The sequence below is a fragment of the Pyxicephalus adspersus genome, chromosome 2 (assembly GCF_032062135.1).
Source record: "Pyxicephalus adspersus chromosome 2, UCB_Pads_2.0, whole genome shotgun sequence".
NCBI lineage: Eukaryota > Metazoa > Chordata > Amphibia > Anura > Pyxicephalidae > Pyxicephalus > Pyxicephalus adspersus.
The window spans coordinates 79118775-79138537 of record NC_092859.1 but is presented as its reverse complement, the minus strand read 5'-3'; the positions used below and the strand labels follow the sequence as shown (position 1 = coordinate 79138537).

Here is a 19763-nt window from a genome sequence, read left to right as displayed (position 1 = left end):
GAAACACTGCTATAAACTCATTAAAGATCACTTAAAGTATGATTTATACTGGCTAATACATAATAAAAAAAACTAATATGTGATAATAAGTGATTTGTTGTGGCAGCCAAAGTGAAAAACAAATTGTAAAACAACATATTTATACAATATGAAAAAAAGCACTGCCAAATAATCGCATCTGGCCAGTAGGAAAGAGGATGGCTTATGGAATATGGCCATACAGATTTAAAATAATGCTTTTGCACGCACCTAATTATAGGTCTCATAAAATATATCTTGTGATTCAACAGTAATTTATAAAAACTGATCTGTTGTGATCATTCAACAAGATTTAAAATCAGATTGTTAAAGTACGACAATAAAGTAGTGATTGTGAATATAAGCAGTTTGTTTCAACAAAATAGGCTAAGCAGCAGATGCTATCTCCTGCCCTTATTCAGTATTATAAAGCAACACACAATAGGGTGGATTTACTGAAGGAATATAGGCTGCTCACTTAGAAAACTCAATTATAGCTTTGCAAAGGAATTTGTTTTTAAAATAATGTTCGCTGATATTACCATTCAGCCATGTGCAAAATAAAATCTTATTTTTTCATATATTTTTCTTTGCAGGTGAATGAGTATAATCTGTAAGGTGAAGTCAAACCAGCTTTTTTACATTGTACCCATTGCCAATAAGTAGACATGGATTTTAGGTATGATCACATACGCCAAGGTAACAATAATAGAATGTTGCATGGTATATTATCATAGCACGTTTAATTTTTGGAACTAAATTCTAAAATTTAACTTAAAGTATTTTTCTGTGGCTCTAGCCCTTGTAACCAACTAAAGTAAATTACGGATTATGCTCTGCTGGCAAACATCTGGCTGCATTAAAGCCTTTTTCAAACAACTGATATGTGTTGAAGGAGCATTTGCTGACAAACTATTTTGTATCTTTTAATGCAATAATAATATAAAGACTTACCATCAATCCATTCATGAGATACTGGATCAAAACTGCCATATAACTGTCCTATTGTGATAGCTTTTGGATTAATAAATACATAGTCCACTCCATGTTCATCCATAAGGTCATTTGCTTCTAAATATTTCAGAGCTTTGGCAAGGATTTTGAGCGCTGACGTTTTCCCCCCAAGTGGACTTCCAATCAGCATAAATCCATGTCGCACCAGCATCATTTCATATATCTGCAATAATTAATAGTTAGGTATTACTTTTTAACTCCTTCTCCATACAACCAATTATGGATCAGTTCTAACACCCATGTCTTTAATGCAAATACAAGGAGTGGAGATAAAACATGGGAAACCAGATCAGATTTTAGCAGTTTTCTGGCATAAAGCTGAAAAATAAAAGGTCACATGTAATTGTTTGCTATAGGCAATGGTTATTTTTCTTTTCGATGTTGAGGTTAATATAAGGGACAGTTTACAATTAGTAATGATAGACACATGCTTAGGGGTATCAGTGTAAAAAGTGACATATTTCCAACAATAGCAGAAAATTCACCAAAGTATATTGGACTTGGACTCCTATTGTAACCTACCCTTTGTAGTAAATTGATTCTTGTAGTTGTGTATGACTTAAAAGGTTGCTAATAACACACTGGTACTAGAGAACTAGCTTTGTTTCTGAACCTGCCTGTTTGCTCCCTGCCTTGAGCCCGGCTATGATTGACTCCTCCCTTGCCCACTGATTTGATACTTCAGTTTAGTGCTTTCTTTTCTCTCTGACTGATGCTGTCAATCTCCCATCAGCTTTTGCAGCCTCACCGCAGCAATGGAGAGCCCAGGGGGATGGCCAGGGGCAAATTTTAAAAGCAACTTACCACCTAGAAAGGCAGAACACCTTCACATTGAGGAAGGTTTACTAGAAGGTTGAGCAGACATAGAACCTTTGGCTTTGCAAACAGACAGAGACCTAGGTTTGGGGAGTTTGGATTTTGAAAGAACAGGAAGGAAAAAAAGAGAAGAAGGAGATTATCTATGTTTATGCTTCTAATCATGTTTAGATTTCTTCTGCTAAGTGGCTCCTGCACACATCTGTGGCAATGGAAAAAGACTGAAATGTAAAGAAGGCTTCCAACTGCTCATCAGTAGAATTCTTCTAGTTTTATATTCTTTTGAACAGTTGAAACAGTTTTTTTGAAGTTTTAAATATACAGCTAGAAAAAGGGTGGAACAAAAAAAATGACAGAACAAATATAGACCATTACCAACCTAGAGGATATGTTAATAATGCCATGCTAAGTAGATTCAAACATTAACCCTGTATTAGGCACACATGCATTATAAAATAGAAACAACAATAGGCCAGTGGTGAACATGACATTTAACAACATATGTGCTAAGTATAATGAAGGTGAAAGTACCTCAAATACCTAGGTATGGTCACCACCCTTAAGAAAAAAAAAAGGAAAAAAAAGAGGCACCAAAGATTCCACAAGGTAGGAAGAAGGTAAAAGGTCAAGTGAAGAAAGAGGGTTGAAGTTGAGGATTATAAAAATTTACTCCCTATATTCAGAACATTTCCAGGTCCTGTCACTTTCACCTACGCAACATCTCCAAAATCCGCCCCTACCTGTCCCCGGAGACCACCAAACTCCTTGTACATGCTCTTATCATCTCTCGTCTGGACTACTGTAACCTCCTCCTCTCTGGTATTCCACTAACCCGACTCTCTCCTCTACAATTTATTATGAATGCTGCAGCCAGACTCATCCATCCTTCCCACTGCTCCTCTTCTGCTGCATCTCTTTGAAGATTTCTACACTGGCTTCCATTTCACCTTAGAATCAAATTCAAGCTCTTGGGCTTTGCCTTCAAATCCCTCCACAGTTTTTGTCCCACTTACATTTCTGACCTGGTAAAAAAGTACTCCCCCAGCCGCTCCCTCTGCTCCTCCAATGACCTACTAATGACTTCCTCACTCATACCCTCATCACACCCACGGATACAAGACTTCTCTAGAGCTGCCCCAACTCTCTGGAATAGTCTTCCTCGTCCTATTCGGCTTGCTCCTACTTTCTGCTCATTTAGAGCACTCAAAACCCATTTTTTTAAACTTGCCTACCCATCTTCTTCTGTTTTTTGAAATCATCATTACTTCCCACCACTACATATCCCCCTCCTATTGTGTGTAAATTCCCCCACTTACTAGACTGTAAGCTCTTCGGGGCAGGGTCCTCTACTCCTGTATCACTGTCTGTATTAGTCTGTCATTTGCAACCCCTATTTAATGTACGGCGCTGCGTAATATGTTTGCGGTATATAATAATAAAATGTGGGAGAAACAAGGGGTAAAGGAAGGAGCAAAAAAACTGGAAATAACTGGAACACCCAGTGCCAAAATAGTGGTTACCTTGTTAAGGTGAGCCACTACAGGATTTTGTCACAGATCCCCGGAGGTCCAGGGGATCTGTGCCTCCTTTCAAGTTCACCAACTTTGCACTCTCCTGCTCCCAGCACCAACTCTGCTTCAAGATCACAGTCCCTGCTCACTTCCTGATCCAAATCATATGACTGTCTGTTAGCTGCCCCTTTACCTCAGAGGACTAAAGTGTTCCACAGAGGAGGCACTCCACCTGCAGTCAGGCATGTAAACACCACCTGAGAATACCTCTTCACCAGCACTCCCTCTGGTGGTAGATTAGGAGTCTGCTGGCCACATGGCTCCCATCCACCACATGACCTTCCCTTCATAAGGAAGTGACTGGCAACAGGAGTTTGCCTGGACAAGGAGATCCCTTAAGCTCTTTTCCCAGGGTTTGCTGCCTGCCCTGACCTCTGGCTTGTTTTGCTACTCTTCTGACTCACATTTTAGCACCTCGCTTGTTTCATATCTGTCAGTAGTCACCAGCCTCTGCGTGTATGGGGGCCACAATCTGGCAGTTGCCTACAGCATAACATCCTTACCTCTAGAGGCTCTGGTGAAGATTGGGCAGCTGCTTAGACTCTGTGCCCCGTGCACTTCCCTGACAATTGGGTTGGTGACACTGAGGGTCCACCATCCTGCCCTGTGGTACCACGGCAGTTTCTCCAGGCCATGGACCCCCCTGACGTTCCGCTACCTGACTCCTTGCAGGACCTGCTGCGGTGGGTACAACAACAGAAGTCTCTACAAAATAAAGTTGTGCACTTTCTCTGGAGGTGTGAATGCCTTATTGAGCTCCAGTCCATCATCATTCGGGCGCCTACCTCTGCTGCTGCTCCTGCGACTGCAGCTTCTGTTCCTGTAACTCTGGATCCAGTTCCAGTCCCAGCTGCCTCGCCACCCTATTCCACACTCAGGATCCTACTATTCTTCGCTACTCTGGTGACCCCAAGCTCTTTCGAGGATTTATTAATCAATGTCAAATTCAGTTTAAATTGCAGCCTTGAAACTTTCCTACAGAATTAACCAAGGTGGCAATTTTCATTTCCTTGTTGTCAAGGGAGGCCCTTGCTTGGGCTTCACCCCTCTGGAAAAAGGGCGATTCTATCTTAGGGGAATTTAATACTTTTCTACAGACCTTCTGCAAGGTCTTTGATGAACCTGGTCAGACCTCTTCTGCCGTTTCAGAAATCCTTAGCCTATGTGAAGCCTCCCTCTTGGTTGGCCAGTATGCAGTGAGATTCCGAACTCCAGCTACTGAATTAAATTGGAACAATGACGCCCTGGTAGCAGTGTTCTTGCAGGGCCTCGCACGCCATATAAAAGATGAACTTGCTGGCCATTATCTTCCCTCCACACTCGATGACCTGGTTTGTCTGTGTCAAGATAGACATCTGCTTCCAGGAGCGAGCTCAGGAAACCCAGAGAGCCTGGCGTCCCATTAAGTTGGCTCCAACTTTCCAGAACCCCCCTCCTCCAGCAGTGGAGTCCATGCAAGTGGATCATGCTCGACTTGCTCCTGAGGAGTGTGCTCACTGCAGGCATCAGAACCCCTGCATGTACTGCGCTGGGAAAAGTCCATTACAAGTATAACTGTGCAATGAAGGCCCCATATGCCAGTGCCTAGGGAAATTTGCTACTCAGCCACATGCCTGGTCTCTTAGTTACACAAACAAAACTGAAAATTTGTACATGTTTTCGCCCTTATGATTGTGCAATTGACCTCTTCCCTGGTTCCCGTATCCTCTTTCTATTCCGGAAACTAATGTCATGTCTGAATACATCCAAGAAAATTTGGAGAAGGCCACAAGTCCTCTTCCCCAGCGGGGGCTGAGGTTGATATAGTGGAGTATTTCTTATCTCCAAAAAACAAGGAATTAAAAGCAGGTGCGTTGGGAAGACCTCTGTATTTTACAGGTCTTTAAAGGTACCAAAACAAAAAGAGAAGATTGGTTCAAACAGAATAAATGCAAGCACAGAGGCAAAGTCAATTGCATGGGTCCTGGAAAGTGCTCTGAAACTAACTTGAAACATGAACATTGTTCAATCCAGTTGGATTCAACACAGTTAGGTCAGAGAATATTGCCATCTGCATAATTAAAATCAGAGAAACTGGCTCTCACAGCAATGTGACAAACTTTGAATAAAGAAAAAATTGATAGTAGACAAAAGAGTCACCAGCAAAAAACTGAGGCATGCTGAGAGAAGCATGGTTATCTGTGCTGGTCTTTTTTATGCCATAGTTCAAATGTAGGTAGTTGCAAAATATGAAAGTACTTCCTGTATTCCTTGAATCACAGTTTTGCTACTAATGTTAGAGAGGAAACCTACAGTCCAAACAGCACACAGATACTGTCAAGTTGTTCCTACACCTCACCACACTAGACATGTTTAAATAACAGAACTTTTTTTTCACACAAGTACACCTGGTACTTGGACTCCCAATGACAGTGTAGAACAAAATAGAATTTCCCCTTTAAAATGTTTTCTACCCTTTGTATGCATTTTAAGATTTGTAAACGGCAATATATGTTGTAATACATGTTGAATCTAACCACCTCTGGTCAAGTTTTATGTGAGGTGATATAAAATATGTATATTTAAAGGGCTTACGTTTATTATTCACAAACCAAAGTAGAAGAGCCTTTAATGTCTTAAGGCATCTGAAAAGCAACTATGGTTACAAAAGCTAACTAACAGCAATCCTCCATGTGTGGTCTATATTAAGAGATTTCCCAGCAGAGATTATATATAGATATAATTATACATAGAAATGCTGCTGTTACATTTATTTACCATATATATGTATGATTGTAATGGACTGTATATATTATCGGTTTACGATTTGAGTATCCAAATACAGTTTAAGTAAACTAATAATAATCATGGTTATATTTAAATTAATAGTTCCAGGCTACCCCGTACCTATTTACAATTATAAGTACAGTAGGTATTATGTGGTATTGTGTGTTTCTGTTTTGTTAACTATTTGCCCTTTTAAACTAATGATTAAAGGGCAGGATACAGTTAAAAGCCAATTTTTTTTGAGTACATGTTGCCTTCTGTGCCCCTCCCCCTCTAATCAACTTGCCAACAAAATCCATTTTCAATGCATACTCTGTTTTTAGAACAAACTATGTCATCTATGATTTTGTGCTTCTTATTGCAATGCAAGCAGATCATGGCTGATGGAAGGTGTTGGAATGGTGCTATACATAACTATTTGAAAACATCACAGCAACCTACTTCAACACTCCCTCTCACAAGCTCTCAGCCCTGATGCATGCAGTGGACTGTCTTTGGGAAAGACTTAAGCAAATATCAAAATGCCTTGATGGATAGGTGTCAGTCTGAAGAGTGGACATTCCAAGTCAGGTTGCATTTGTATACATGATATAATGGGGAAATGCCATGTGTGAAGCTAAGCATCCATGATTGAAAGAACTGAAATCCAATGAGTAAATTAGGTTAACGAGGGACATTTAGGCTAGGAGGAAAAGACTAGATGATGCTGGCCATCCTCCAGCCAAAAAATGAGATTGGATCTATTTTCTTTCTGCAGGTTTTAATGTGCACTGTAAAATTACAGAATGCAGTAAAATCCATTTCAGTACAGGGGAGGAACACGTGCAATAAGAAGTGATTGGAATTCAGCTTTAAGGTCACCCTTAAACCCTGTGGCCTATTGTGGTGGGTAACTACACTTTAACATCTGGAATTTAGCATTTACCATCCAATTTATTAGGGCAGAACAATGCATAGTATTAAACCTAAAAGATACCCTGCACCTTTTTCAACACAGCGCACCACATTGCCTGTGTATGCCATGTGTCACTATGTTTTGTAGTGCCACATTGGGGTTTCATACAAAATGAATTCCACCAAAAACCTTTGCTCAAAGTACCACAAGTTGCCGTATTCTGTGGTAAGTTACAGTATTAAACATTGTATAGAGCTGCAAAAGTTGCTACCAGGTAATTCAGATATTTTTCCTTATAAAACAAAGGCGCTATAGAACATCACAACTTGCTTTCCTCACAAATTCCTGTACCCAGTCCCAACACTTTATTATTGTGTGTGACAATGCTCATGCAGGACCAGACCCTGTACTAGGGGTAGCAACTGTATCAGCTAAACCTAAGATACTGACATTAAGAAATACATGATAATAAACAGCATTTCTAGCTAGTGACAATACTAACAGGGAAATCTCATCATACCCCACTCCTGGAACTCAACAAGCCTATAAGCCTCACTACAACCTGCATTCCAGGACCGGATCCTATCCACTGTTTGCCACATTGTTTATTGTACTCATACAGTTCTTTCTCAATTACCCTGTAAAATGTAATCATCACCCTGCACTCTCCTTGCTGGCTCTATTACCTCTCCTTGCCAGTCTGATAACTCACTGTCTCTTTGCTACTTCACCCTCCTGCTTTCTCTGTCTGTGCTCCTACACAGTTTTTCTCTACTGCTACTCTCTAGTGACATCCTACCTAACCCTGGTCCCCCCCACAGCCTTTCTCTTCCCTAAGCTTTTAGCAGGATACTCCTTTCTCCTAACCTCATCCCCATTCACCCCACCCATAAGTTCTTACCCCCCTTCTCTAACCTCACTAACCTCATCACACGCACGGCTACAAGACTTTTCTGGAGCTGCCCCAACTCTATGGAATAGTCTTCCTCATCCTATTCTGCTTGCTCCTACTTTCTGCTCATTTAAAGGAGCACTCAAAACCCACTTTTTCAAACCTGCCTACCCATCTTCTTCTGTCTTTTGAAACCCCCACCACTTCCCACCACTACATATCTCCCTCCTTATTGTGTATCCATTCCCCCACCTCCTAGATTGTAAGCTCTTTGGGGCAGGGTCCTCTCCTACTGTGTCACTGTCTGTATTCATCTGTCATTTGCAACCCCTATTTAATGTACAACGATGCGTAATATGTTGGCGCTATATAAATCCTGTTCAATAACAATCATAATAATAATATTAATAATAAATTTGTGATTTATAATGTTTTATTTAACTAAATATTTGCATATAACTTGATGGTAGCAAATGTATTTAATCACCGAAACATAATGTATGTTTTGCACTGGTATTATATAGTAGTTTACTGCTTATTTTCAACATGCAATAGCCTTTCCCGTGACATTATCGTAGATAAATCTGCAGTAGTAACATCATGTAATAAAGGTGTCCATGTGCTGAAATTGATAATTGAGGATCCTGTCTCACTATACTAAATGACATTTTGTGAAAACAAAATGCTATTAGATGTGAATGAGAGAAACATTTGCTGACTTGTATTATCTTCTTGATGAAGCAAGGGACCGGCTGCAGATTCATTTTCCTGGTGATTTCCCTGATGGACACTTCTAGACTGCCATGGTCAGGAGTTGGCACAATAACCCCAGGGAAAAGGTCAGAAATGATGCTATCAAAAAGCGGAATGTCATGGGACAAAAACTGCAAATTGAAAATAATGAGAAAAAAAAAGATAAAGATTAGAAACATAGAACACTTAAAGTAAAAAGTAAATATTTAAGTCATCTGTGTTACAATATAAACGTTTCATTGAAATAACATTAAATAATAATTTCTAGAATATAACTTTAATGTTAATGAAGACCTTCAAAAGAATGTTCGAACTGACCTGTTATTTAAGGGAGTTAATCACAAGATTATGAGAATTGTTACTTTTTATCTAAACATTTTTTGTATTACATAATGCTTCCATTAACTTTTTTATAAGCAAATAAATACTAAGGGCTCTATTTATAAAACAGGTAGGAATCCTCCAGGTCCATGTGTTTCAGTGGCAGTAATTGATTGAGGCAATGTTTGAGGAAATGTCAGATACCCTTTTGTTAAATACAACTGTAAGTGTGAATGATGGCCAGTGGATCCCACATTTTTACAGTATATGCCATCACTGTTTTAGAAAGACATTTAATATACATGTTTTATATTACATGTAATATACAAAATGTATGTAGTTTTAAAGGAATCAAATTTTTCAACATTAGAAAAAAATGTAAGAAAGAAATTGCAATCATCTTTATTATCCTATTTGTTGTTTAAATTTTGGCTATTTTGGTAGGTCCATTGTGTAAGGCGGAACCAATGCATAAGCCTTAATTGAACCTCTTTCTATCGGTCCGGTAACTCCAAGTCAACCCACAAACATCCAGACATTTAGTCTTTGTATTGGATTATATTATGATTGGCATTTGCCTTCCAGGTGACAAGGAGAAAGGACCAAGATGTTAGTTAACCCCACCTCATCCCCCCATAAATACCATGAAAAATAATAGTACAGATCTTTGTGCAGTGGATGGAGGATCAATAAGTTTGGTCAGTTGAACACCTTATTGCCCTCTGAAAAACAACATTAGAGAAGCTTGTACAAGTGACTGAAGTTGGAGCATTGGAGAGCATTGCAGAAGTTGACTGTTGTGATTGGGTCTGGAGGCTTAACAGTGAAATGGCTGTAACATTTAAAATATATACTTGTGAATTTCATCTTAAGAAGTGGACTATATGCCTAAATAATATGTTGAAAATATTTTGTATAGATGATTGTTAATAATTCTTTCAAAATTTGTTTTAGAAGTTCTTAATGCTGAAAATTTAGATTAAAAATCCATTGTTTCCATCTCCTTCTGAGGTATAATCCTTGTTCTACCACTCCTTGCTCCCCTAGATTCTATACTTCATTGCATAGGGGGATATGTGGCCTCCACTATTTGGCTGTGCTTGGGCCTGAGCAACCAATGAAAGCTGTTAGGTGGAAGGCAGTGACTTCATCCATGCAGGTAACATCTAACTCCACTTTGGATTTTTACAGTGGGGAGGCTGTGAGTGATCAGCTATCAAAAGATAGCACATAAAAAAATTGCAGTATTTCTTTAAGTTTAATATAAATTGGTTATCTGCATACAAAATAAACTCTGGACAAATCAATTTATCCTGCACATTCCAGGAAGGAAGGAGAGTTATTGCTTGATGAAACATATGCAGATGAATCCACTACTCTTTATGTGACATTTTAAAAGACACACAGGGTCAAAAAGATTGCAATTAAGCTATAGCATGCAGTTTATCTTCTCTTCAGCCTTGTAATTGTCAATCGATATGTAATGACGCTGGAGAAGAGCAAAACTGCAAAAGCTCATGTTTGCTGTCATGCATTTTTTCTTTCACAAGTGTAGAGTGGCTCCAGCTATACCCTACCTTGGGTAGATTAACGTCACGTATTGATCGAAGCATCAGCACATCCTCCCTTTCATTTGGGAATTTAACCTTCAGGTTTCCAGCAGCTGTTAACACGGATTTAACTGCCCTCATTCCATAGTCATAGTGATGCTGGGAAGAGAGCTGAAGACAGATTTGGTTATTATGGTATTAATGATATGAATAGTATCCTTAGTCCAAGTGCAAACCCCCTGTGGCTTTTAAGAGACATTTAAATAATCTTCCATTATGACCTAGGAAGAGATTTTACATTACTTTTCCATTAGTGGTACATACATTGCTCTGGTTTATTGATATTATAGTGTAAATCAGCCTTATGAAATTTTATCAGTATTTCCTTTATCTACATGTACACTGTCATTATTCTCCCAGTATCTACATCTCATAAATAACACTAAACATAGAAACATGGTCACAGCTAGTTACAGTTAAGAAACCTGAAGCAGACGTATGCTAGGAGCATTGTTTTGACCAACAGAATTCAAATATTTCTTCACCAATAAAGATTTTTGCACAGAATCGATGACTGCTTATGTTTGACTAATAGATAAAGTAAACACGGGAAATGAATCATTTTATTTATGATAAACTGGCAAGGAATTAAAGCTGAAATAAGATCGGTGCTGAGTATTTGGGTGGTAAGCATTGCATCAATTACAGAGTGACAAGAAGCAGAATGAAGGAAGCTATGAATAATGGAATCACAAGGCACAAAGCGGATGGGATGTCAAGTCTTTGTGCAGCAGGTCATGTATTCACCCTAAAGGGTAATGGTTTTCTATCAGACAATAGCCCTATATCCATCTTATCACATTCCTCTGAAAAGTGCCTGGGCTCAAAGTGGTAAGATAAAATGTTAGGTTGAAACAATACTAATATGTATAAATGTGGGGTGAGCAAGATGAGAAAACCTCAGGCAAAGAGTAATCTTATCTGAGAATCTGGGACTTGTTTGAGTGAGCACAAGAAGGGGAGGGGGGTTCTTAATAACCAGTCATAAAAGTAACTAAATTAATAAAGACATTTTGTGACATGGTTTAATTGTTTGGGGGATGAATACGTATTAAACTATCAAAACATTGCAAAGATAAAATTAGATTCATTAATCAAAGCAAAGCTGAAAGTTGGCTGATGTGAGTACACTTTCACTTATTTTAAACTTCATCTACCAAAACATTATTCTTGTAATTTTTTTATATAATATTATGATACATGAAACTAATCATAGGATCATTTCTCGCATTTCTCATCAGGGAATATTGAAATTTAATGGATAAGGTTTTGATATCCTAAAAGGATAGAAGCTAGGCACTAGGTCAGGTAATAAACAGAGGTATGATGGAAAAACACACACAAAATGCAGTAAGCCAGAACAACCAATCAGCTATTTTCTTAGCTAAGTCAGAGCTTTGATAAATACATTCAGAATGGTTAAATCAGATTACGGTTCTTTGCAAGATACTTTTTACCCTACTGAATTAACAAGAGCGGTAAGGATTAGGTAGTATGCTGGCTGTGTATGTATGCATGTCTTTTTTTCTATTGTTGGATAGCAATGGTAAGGATGGCTAGCTTTTACTGCTATTCTGGACTCAATTAAAGTGTTTAAAAGGGACTGTTACTAGACAGGGTCTTAGAAAGAATATAAAATCTAACATGGGCTCCAGCCTTATCCTACTTTATTCAGAAAAGCATTTTAATATCTGACAGCATGGCAGGTAGTAAGGGTAAGTATTTTGAATGAGAAAACAATTAATATAAATTTCACCTGGATGCTTAAACTTCAAAACGTCTACATGACACAAATAGCAAATAACATATAAACTTTAATGATTAAAGAAGTCTGTAGAAACAAACAAGCTCATATATATATGAATCATTCATTCAGTGCTCATACAGATATGTTTATCAAGGCTCCTACCCTATCCAAGAAATTAGATATATTCATCTGGACTTGTAATATTGATGATGATTTATACTTGTCCAAGCCACTTTTAAGTATACTGCTGTATAAACCATAAATCAAAGCTATGCTGTCCATGTGTGTGCTCAACAAATAAGTATGTTTTCCCATGTCTTGTGTTGAGTTTTTTTTTTATTGTGTATATTTATTATTAAAAAAACAAGAATCTTACCTGTTCAGAGCACAATCTGTAAGTAGCCACAATTTTAGCAGCAAGGCTGCGTGCTGCAATGAAACCCATGGAGTACAGAGAAATCTCAGCAATTAAAGTATAATCTGGCACCATCATAGCAACAGTCCTAAACAGAACCTATAATATAAGAAAAAGTGTTCATCATAATCTTTCTATATTAGCAAAACAATGAAACTACATGTTTTATTATCTAAATTTTGTTTTTATGGGTTTTTTTTTGTATGACAACATTAAAGCTGAATTTAAAATAGGAAAATATTTTCTAACTGCAGGTAGCATATGTATTTTTAATAAATCTTGATGTACTTAAAGATGTATATTTTTTCCAGATAGGTGCAGTACTTCAACATCAAACTTTTTCTCAGTACAGTAGCTTATAGCTATAATGAAGACCAGCCACTTATGCTCTTGACTAGTCCTATATTCACCCTTTCCTTTAGGTATACCTACCCGAGTTCCAGCATCAGTGGTCCCTTTTTTTGTTTATATTCAGTGTTGGCCCAGCTGTAGCTGTGCATTACAGCCGATATACTTCTATGGGGCTAGTAGATGGAGGGGGAGGGGGGTCACTTTAGTTTAGGGAAGTTATCCTTTAAAATGGTACCATTTATAACCTTTTTGGTAATAATTTAACAAATCAACAATAATGATTCAGCTGTTTACATTTCAAATAGGTGATATCTTGGTGGTTTTGTCAGTTTTCATGATTATTTGACTGTCCCTGGTTTAAAATAACAGTCACTGCATGCTAGGTAGTAGGAAACAGGAATGAAGGTTTAGATGAATATATGTTTTCCACTAGATGGTTTCTAGGGCTATCCCCTGTATCTGAATGAACATTTATAAAATAAAGAGGGACTGTGTTAAGCTAAAAGACTAAAACAAATAGAACAAAAGTTTTAGGTCTAAGACAAACACATTAGAATCTGTGCTTTATGACAATGAACACATTAACCTTATATCTCATAACTATATGTAACTGGGCATACTGTAAATGTAAAGTCATTTTACAGAGCGTGCTATAGTCTTATACACTTGTGATGCTGGGTGACATACTACGCACATGTTGTCATGCCTTAACTAATGACAATATTCTTTCTACCATAGGCAGGCAGCAGACATGTCTTCTAGGAGATCTTTAATTTGACAAGAAGCTTTTTTTAAACTTCTGTTCAGATACCAGGAAATGTTACACTAGAGCACTTTAAAATGAGTAAACTAATATTTTTTGAAACCTAAGATGCAACAGTAATGATAGGTATACCTTTTTGGAATTACTTATCCAAAAGTCTTATTATACATATGCTAGTTGTACATACGTTAGTTGTAACTGATGTAAAACCATCAAGAAAGCCTGTAGACCAGTTGAATTGGTTGTAGTTGGTTCCACCAACCTCCTGGTTAGATTAGTAAGGTTTTGCCAACTCCGAAAAGAAGTTATACGAAATAATAGGAGTTTTTTGTGGCAAATAATAAGTGTATTCAATATAGATTGTTATATACAAGATGTGGGTGGTAAATCACCAACATTTTTACATAGCATAGGAGGTTATTTCCACGTGTAAGTAGTTGGGAACATGACCTTTTAACTGGACAAATAATCCCTATGAAGATATGTTTATAGCACAGGATTGCACTGTGTTAACGTTTGTAACCCAGCGCGTTTCGCCAGAAAGTCTTCCTCAGGGGATTCGCAGGGAGCGTTTAAAGAATTCCAAAAAGTCACTGGCCAGGATTAGGCGGGTGTGAAATTAGAATCAAAGTTTACTGGTGATCTCCTAAAAGCTATGCATAATAGCACAGAAGCATCAGCTATCAAAAAATCCAGCAAGCAGAGGTGCTGTGGAGTTAAATAACCATTAAGTTATTTATCTCCACAGCACCTCCACTTGCCACATTTATTTATTAATTTTATGTGCTAGGAGAATGTTGGTACTGTTTTGCTTTATTGTTTTTTTCCCAAAAAAAACATCCTGCCAACCTACTTTGAGGTTAGGGGAAACTTGTTAATCCATTTTTTTATTTTTAGTGGACTTGTATCTTTATAGAAGATGGACAATGCCTGAGGCCTGCATATTATTTTTAGGAACACTTAAAATATTAATTAACAAAATGGGGGTGAATAGTTTTCTATTTAGGTTAACATCTTAAATAAATTGGCATACACTTTTTTGTGTGTACAAAAGACTTCATCACAAGATATTAAGGTGGAACAGATCATTTTACTTGTCCTCATGTCCTCTTGTCTCCACAAGAAAGGTAGCCATATTTCCTCGAACAGTAAAAAAAAAATCCCATCTTAACATTTTGGGCTACTTTTTTTTTTTGTATACCTTTACTGTATTCTATGTGTAAATAACTGTAAATTGTTCTATTTTTCATATAATCCTATGTATTTTGTTGCTTTATTTACTATGCTTAAACTCTAAAGATTTAAAAAAACATCTGCCTTTTTTGACAGTTCCTTTTACAATTAGTTTTTGTAAAATTTACACAGTTGCTTGAACTGTTTGTACAGTGATGTGTAATACTTTGCTATTTTAGGAGCATATTTTTACATTCTGACATTAGGTTCCCTTTCTATGATTTATATTGTTCTCAGAACTTCAGATTTGCTGTTAATTCTACCTGCCTACCTGTTTGTTTATTTATTTATATTGTGTGCACACAATACTCATGTTATTTTATTACTCATTCCAAGTAGTATCAGCTTTGTGGATGTTTGCATGTTTCCTAGCTCTCCAACTATTGCAAAACAATTTCATATATCTTTAAAGCTAGGTACACACATTAGATAATTGTCATCTAAAAAGATTGCGTGAAAACTTGACGTGTGTACGGCTCTTAAGTGTGTCTTTGTAGGATAGGTCATTAAAATAAAATTGGTGAATTAGGTAAAAAATTGAGCAATAATATAATTTGATTTGTTCTTTACCTAGAGAAAAAAGTTATAACCATTTAAGGCAATATGTGATACTGACACTTGATGTGATTCAGGGCTATAGACAAGCAACAGTTTAAAGTGTCAATTTTGATCTTCAGTACAGGGCTAGTGTTTTTATTAGTGAGCTATGGTTTATGGTTTTCATTTTTTTTTATTGACAAACAGGCCTAAGGCTCAAAAAAAAGATGTGCGAGTATCTCTATAACAGCGCCTTGCTTATCCAGCTTGCCTTTTTTCTAGTAGAATACTAGGAGGGATACTGGTCCAGTGGATGAGAAAATGCTTCAAATTGTGTTAACATTTTTGGTTTCAATTGATTTTATTGCAAAACCTGGTGCAGAGCCTAGGATGTCCTTATCAGCAGACTGCTGCACAAACCACTCTGGGAATGCACAAAGTATTTACATGAGAGTGCCAAACATCCTGCACCAGTAAAATAAAGTAGAGACTAATGTGGGAGAATGGGCCCATTTCTCTACCCTTAAGTAAATCATTTTCCATGTCCCTGCTTTTTTTAGCTGTTTTAGGGTTAAGTGTAATTCCAGTTAAGAAAAGTTATACTTTGTCACCTAGTACATGACTTCCTTCATCTGCAGGTAGAGCAAATCCAGGCCAGCCAGTGGCTAATTTTGCTACAGATTTTTTATAACTTACTTGATAGGAAGATAAATACTTGAGAAATATCCAAAAGCAGAGCAGAATCCAGTTTCTTAAGACTGTTAGATCCAGCTCAGATTTAACCCCCACTTGTTCCTCTGTAACAGAACACTGATGTAGAATTATGTGCAACAAAGTTTCTTGTGGATCTCTAGGTATAGAACTGCAGCTAGGTTTGCCAAAGGAGATTATAGTGTATGAGTAAGGCAATGTTCAGACTGGTGGAGAGGTTGCAGTGTAATGTTCCCTCACATTCATGAACCACATCCTTGGGGAGAAGTTACATGTAGACAGCCCAAAAGAATATTAGTGGGGTGGCAGTGAGTGGTTCTGTAATGTTGATTGCTACCCACTGTCAAATTTGCAAATGGTGTGAGTAGCTGGGAAAGTGCCAGATGCCAGGAAAAAATTGCTTGCTTCTGCAGCAGGCCTGGACCTGCTTTTGCCCTTCATTCTTTCTCTCTAGAAAAGCATGGGGGCAGAACTCCTAAAGGTCCAGAACTCAATACTCATCTTCAAAGAAAACGAGCTGAAGACCAAGAATGCTGGTAGTTATATTTATCAATGTATGATCCAACCAACTGGGACTAAACTTCTCAAGGATCAGCCATCTGATAAATATGTGAGTTATCACAAAAAAATACCCCTGACAAGAAGTTTTAAACACTGGTTAGCTTTAAAGGGGATATTAAAAGAAAAGTCTTTAGAAACTGTAAAAAAGCACAATATTAGTCAGGCAATATGAGTCCACATTCCTCCAATTAAATAAAAACAGACTAGCATGAAAGGTTAAGGTCCATTCTGCAAAAGGTTTAACTGCATTCTTTACATATAATAAGTTATCTGTATAAAAATGTGAATTTCAGTTTACTAAATAAAAACTGTAGATTACCTTTAAGTTATCTGGCAGTTCTGCTCTTCCTGCATATCCTGGATTCATAGTGATATATACTGTGCATGATGAGTCCAGACATATTTCAGTACCTTCAAACACAAATGTTTGCACCTGCTCTGATATGGCACGCTGAATAGTCTGAATTTGCTGGGCAACAACAGACAGCACCTAAAGGGTCAACAAAAATGTTTTTTAAATTATTGTTATTTTGTAAGTACTGCAAAAATTTAAGTCTAACACCTCTTCTAATCCTGTACCTCCATAAAATATATTTCCTTTACTTAGAAAACATGTGTTTCCTGCCCTCGTATTACAATGATTTATCCTGATATAGATGAATATTCCCTAAGGACGATGGGTCTAACTGGATCTGGTAAATTATAGAGAAAACTTAGAAATTGGGTCAACTCTGGTACCCAGTGAAGTGCATGGTCAGTCTTTAGACACAATGCCCAACTGGAGTAACAGGATACTTTGTAAGTAAGTGAAAATTTAGGTTAGTAGAATGTTTCTCCGAACAAATACAAATGCATCGCTTAATGCCTCTGGTTCCTAGTTTATGTCAACTAGATTTCTAAACAAACCAATAGGCACAAAACCATTTTATAAATAAAATAATTTACAATTATATTCCTCTTGATAACTTTATTGGTGTAATTTTGTGTAATATAACAGTCAAGATTAAAGGCCCTAGATTTACTAAGGGAATTCAGGCTGTTTGCTTACCAAGGACAAATATTACCTTGTAAGGAATAATTCACTTAACCTAATAAAAGTAGTGATAGTTCACTTTGCAAATTTAAAAAAACATTATTTCTTACATATGATTGGGGATTGGCACAGCTTTATCTAACAATATAGAATGCTCAGCAAATGGCACCGCAGGCAACATGGCACAGCCAGATACATTAGATAAAGCATGCCAACACTAAAAATCCAACATTAAGCTATTTTTACCTGAAATTGTACTTCAGGAATTAAAAAAAATGCAGGTGGGAGCATACAACAGCTCTCTGCATTCCAAGTATTAAGATGAAGGGGATCAGCGCTGACAATTGCAGTGTCTGTGTCATGGGCTTTTATGCATTTCAAACAGGTTATTCATTCCCATACAGGTCAATGGGATTGTAACCCCCCACCCCCACCCCCTTCAAGAGGCAAATGCAGAAAGAGGTCAACAGAAGTTCAGATGTACCTGTCAAAAAATTCTGTAAGATTTCAGAAGTGTCTTACACTAACACTATCAATCTGTTGACCCAGGTCAAAATGATGCCAATCGCAGCACTGCCAGTGTAATGATGCATGACCTAGCATATCATATAACCAGACTGAAGACATTGAAAAGGCACTGGAGAAAACACTGTGTAACACATGAGGCTTCCAAGGAGAAGAAAATAGGCTAAGCAACACATTTTGCCTTAAAGTGTACCCCTTCTCTGTTCAGAAAAAAAAATCTGTCCGAGGTGATTATTTCTCCATTCTAAAGAAATATATTTTTGTCCCACCATATCCTTTACATAAATCTGAATTTTCAGTTCAAAATATTCAGCTGGTGCACTTCGTATGCTCTAATGGGAAAAGGTGCAGTGTCTTCATCCATTTAAACATAATTAACCCTTAGGGGGATTCTCACTAAACCAGAAACTAATGTTGCAATTTGTTCTGTCAGGTAATCCTTCCTTGTCAGATCTACCTACCATCCTAACAAAGGGGATGTCTAAAATTGGACTTGTTTATTAGTGCAAAATGTGAAAAAGGAACTGTGAACCTTATGGTAATGACCAATTTAATTTTAATGAGTGCTCAAAATGACAGCAACAGCAATGAATTGTGACATCACCTTCAGACAATAAAGGTGGTTTGGAGAAGTGCTGGTGACTACATGTTTTTCTACATTGTATGTTAGTGCAGACTTCTGGGAAAATCAATAAGCCAGTCACACAAGTAGGAAATTACATCACTGGTCAACTTCACCCACCGAATTCAAAATGCTTCCAGGTTGTCATATAAGATTTCATTTATTGTCATTTAAAAAAAAAATTACAGGGGCTGCAGATTGAAACGGAAAGGTTATGTTAATAACAAATAACTACAATAACTTGTATATTAACTGTATATATGGTATTTTACATTTTCATGTCCCCTGTTTACATTCTTTTTAAAGTATAAGTACCCCTGTTTAAGATTTAGTGTAGGCAGGGATTTGAAACTTAATTCATTTTTTTTGGTGGTGGTGGTGGTGGGGGGGGTTAGGGCAGTAATGCTATCTGTGACCTGCTAGTGGGAATTTCCTTGATTTCTAGAAAACACAACAAAAGGTAAGAAGAAGTTTCTCTAAATTGAGAGACATTTCAGTTTTGTCATCTACCAGTTGTCACCAGATCAACTATACTAATTGGAAGATTTGCTCTCCAAATATGAGGATTTACTTTAGGCCTTACTTACTGTCTTATTGATAATGATCACC

The 19763-nt window shown here is 37.4% G+C and overlaps 1 protein-coding gene across 1 annotated transcript in view; it reads right to left on the bottom strand.

Annotated features, from left to right (window-relative positions):
• Positions 1-19763, bottom strand: part of LOC140323815 (dynein axonemal heavy chain 3-like) — a 333376-nt gene that overhangs the window by 299049 nt on the left and 14564 nt on the right. Inside the window, exons 4-8 of the mRNA XM_072401190.1 lie at positions 17294-17464; positions 12780-12917; positions 10624-10767; positions 8692-8856; positions 973-1195 (exon numbers count right to left, since the gene is read on the bottom strand). Coding sequence (XP_072257291.1) covers positions 973-1195; positions 8692-8856; positions 10624-10767; positions 12780-12917; positions 17294-17464 — 841 coding nt within the window. The remainder of the gene's footprint in view (positions 1-972; positions 1196-8691; positions 8857-10623; positions 10768-12779; positions 12918-17293; positions 17465-19763) is intronic.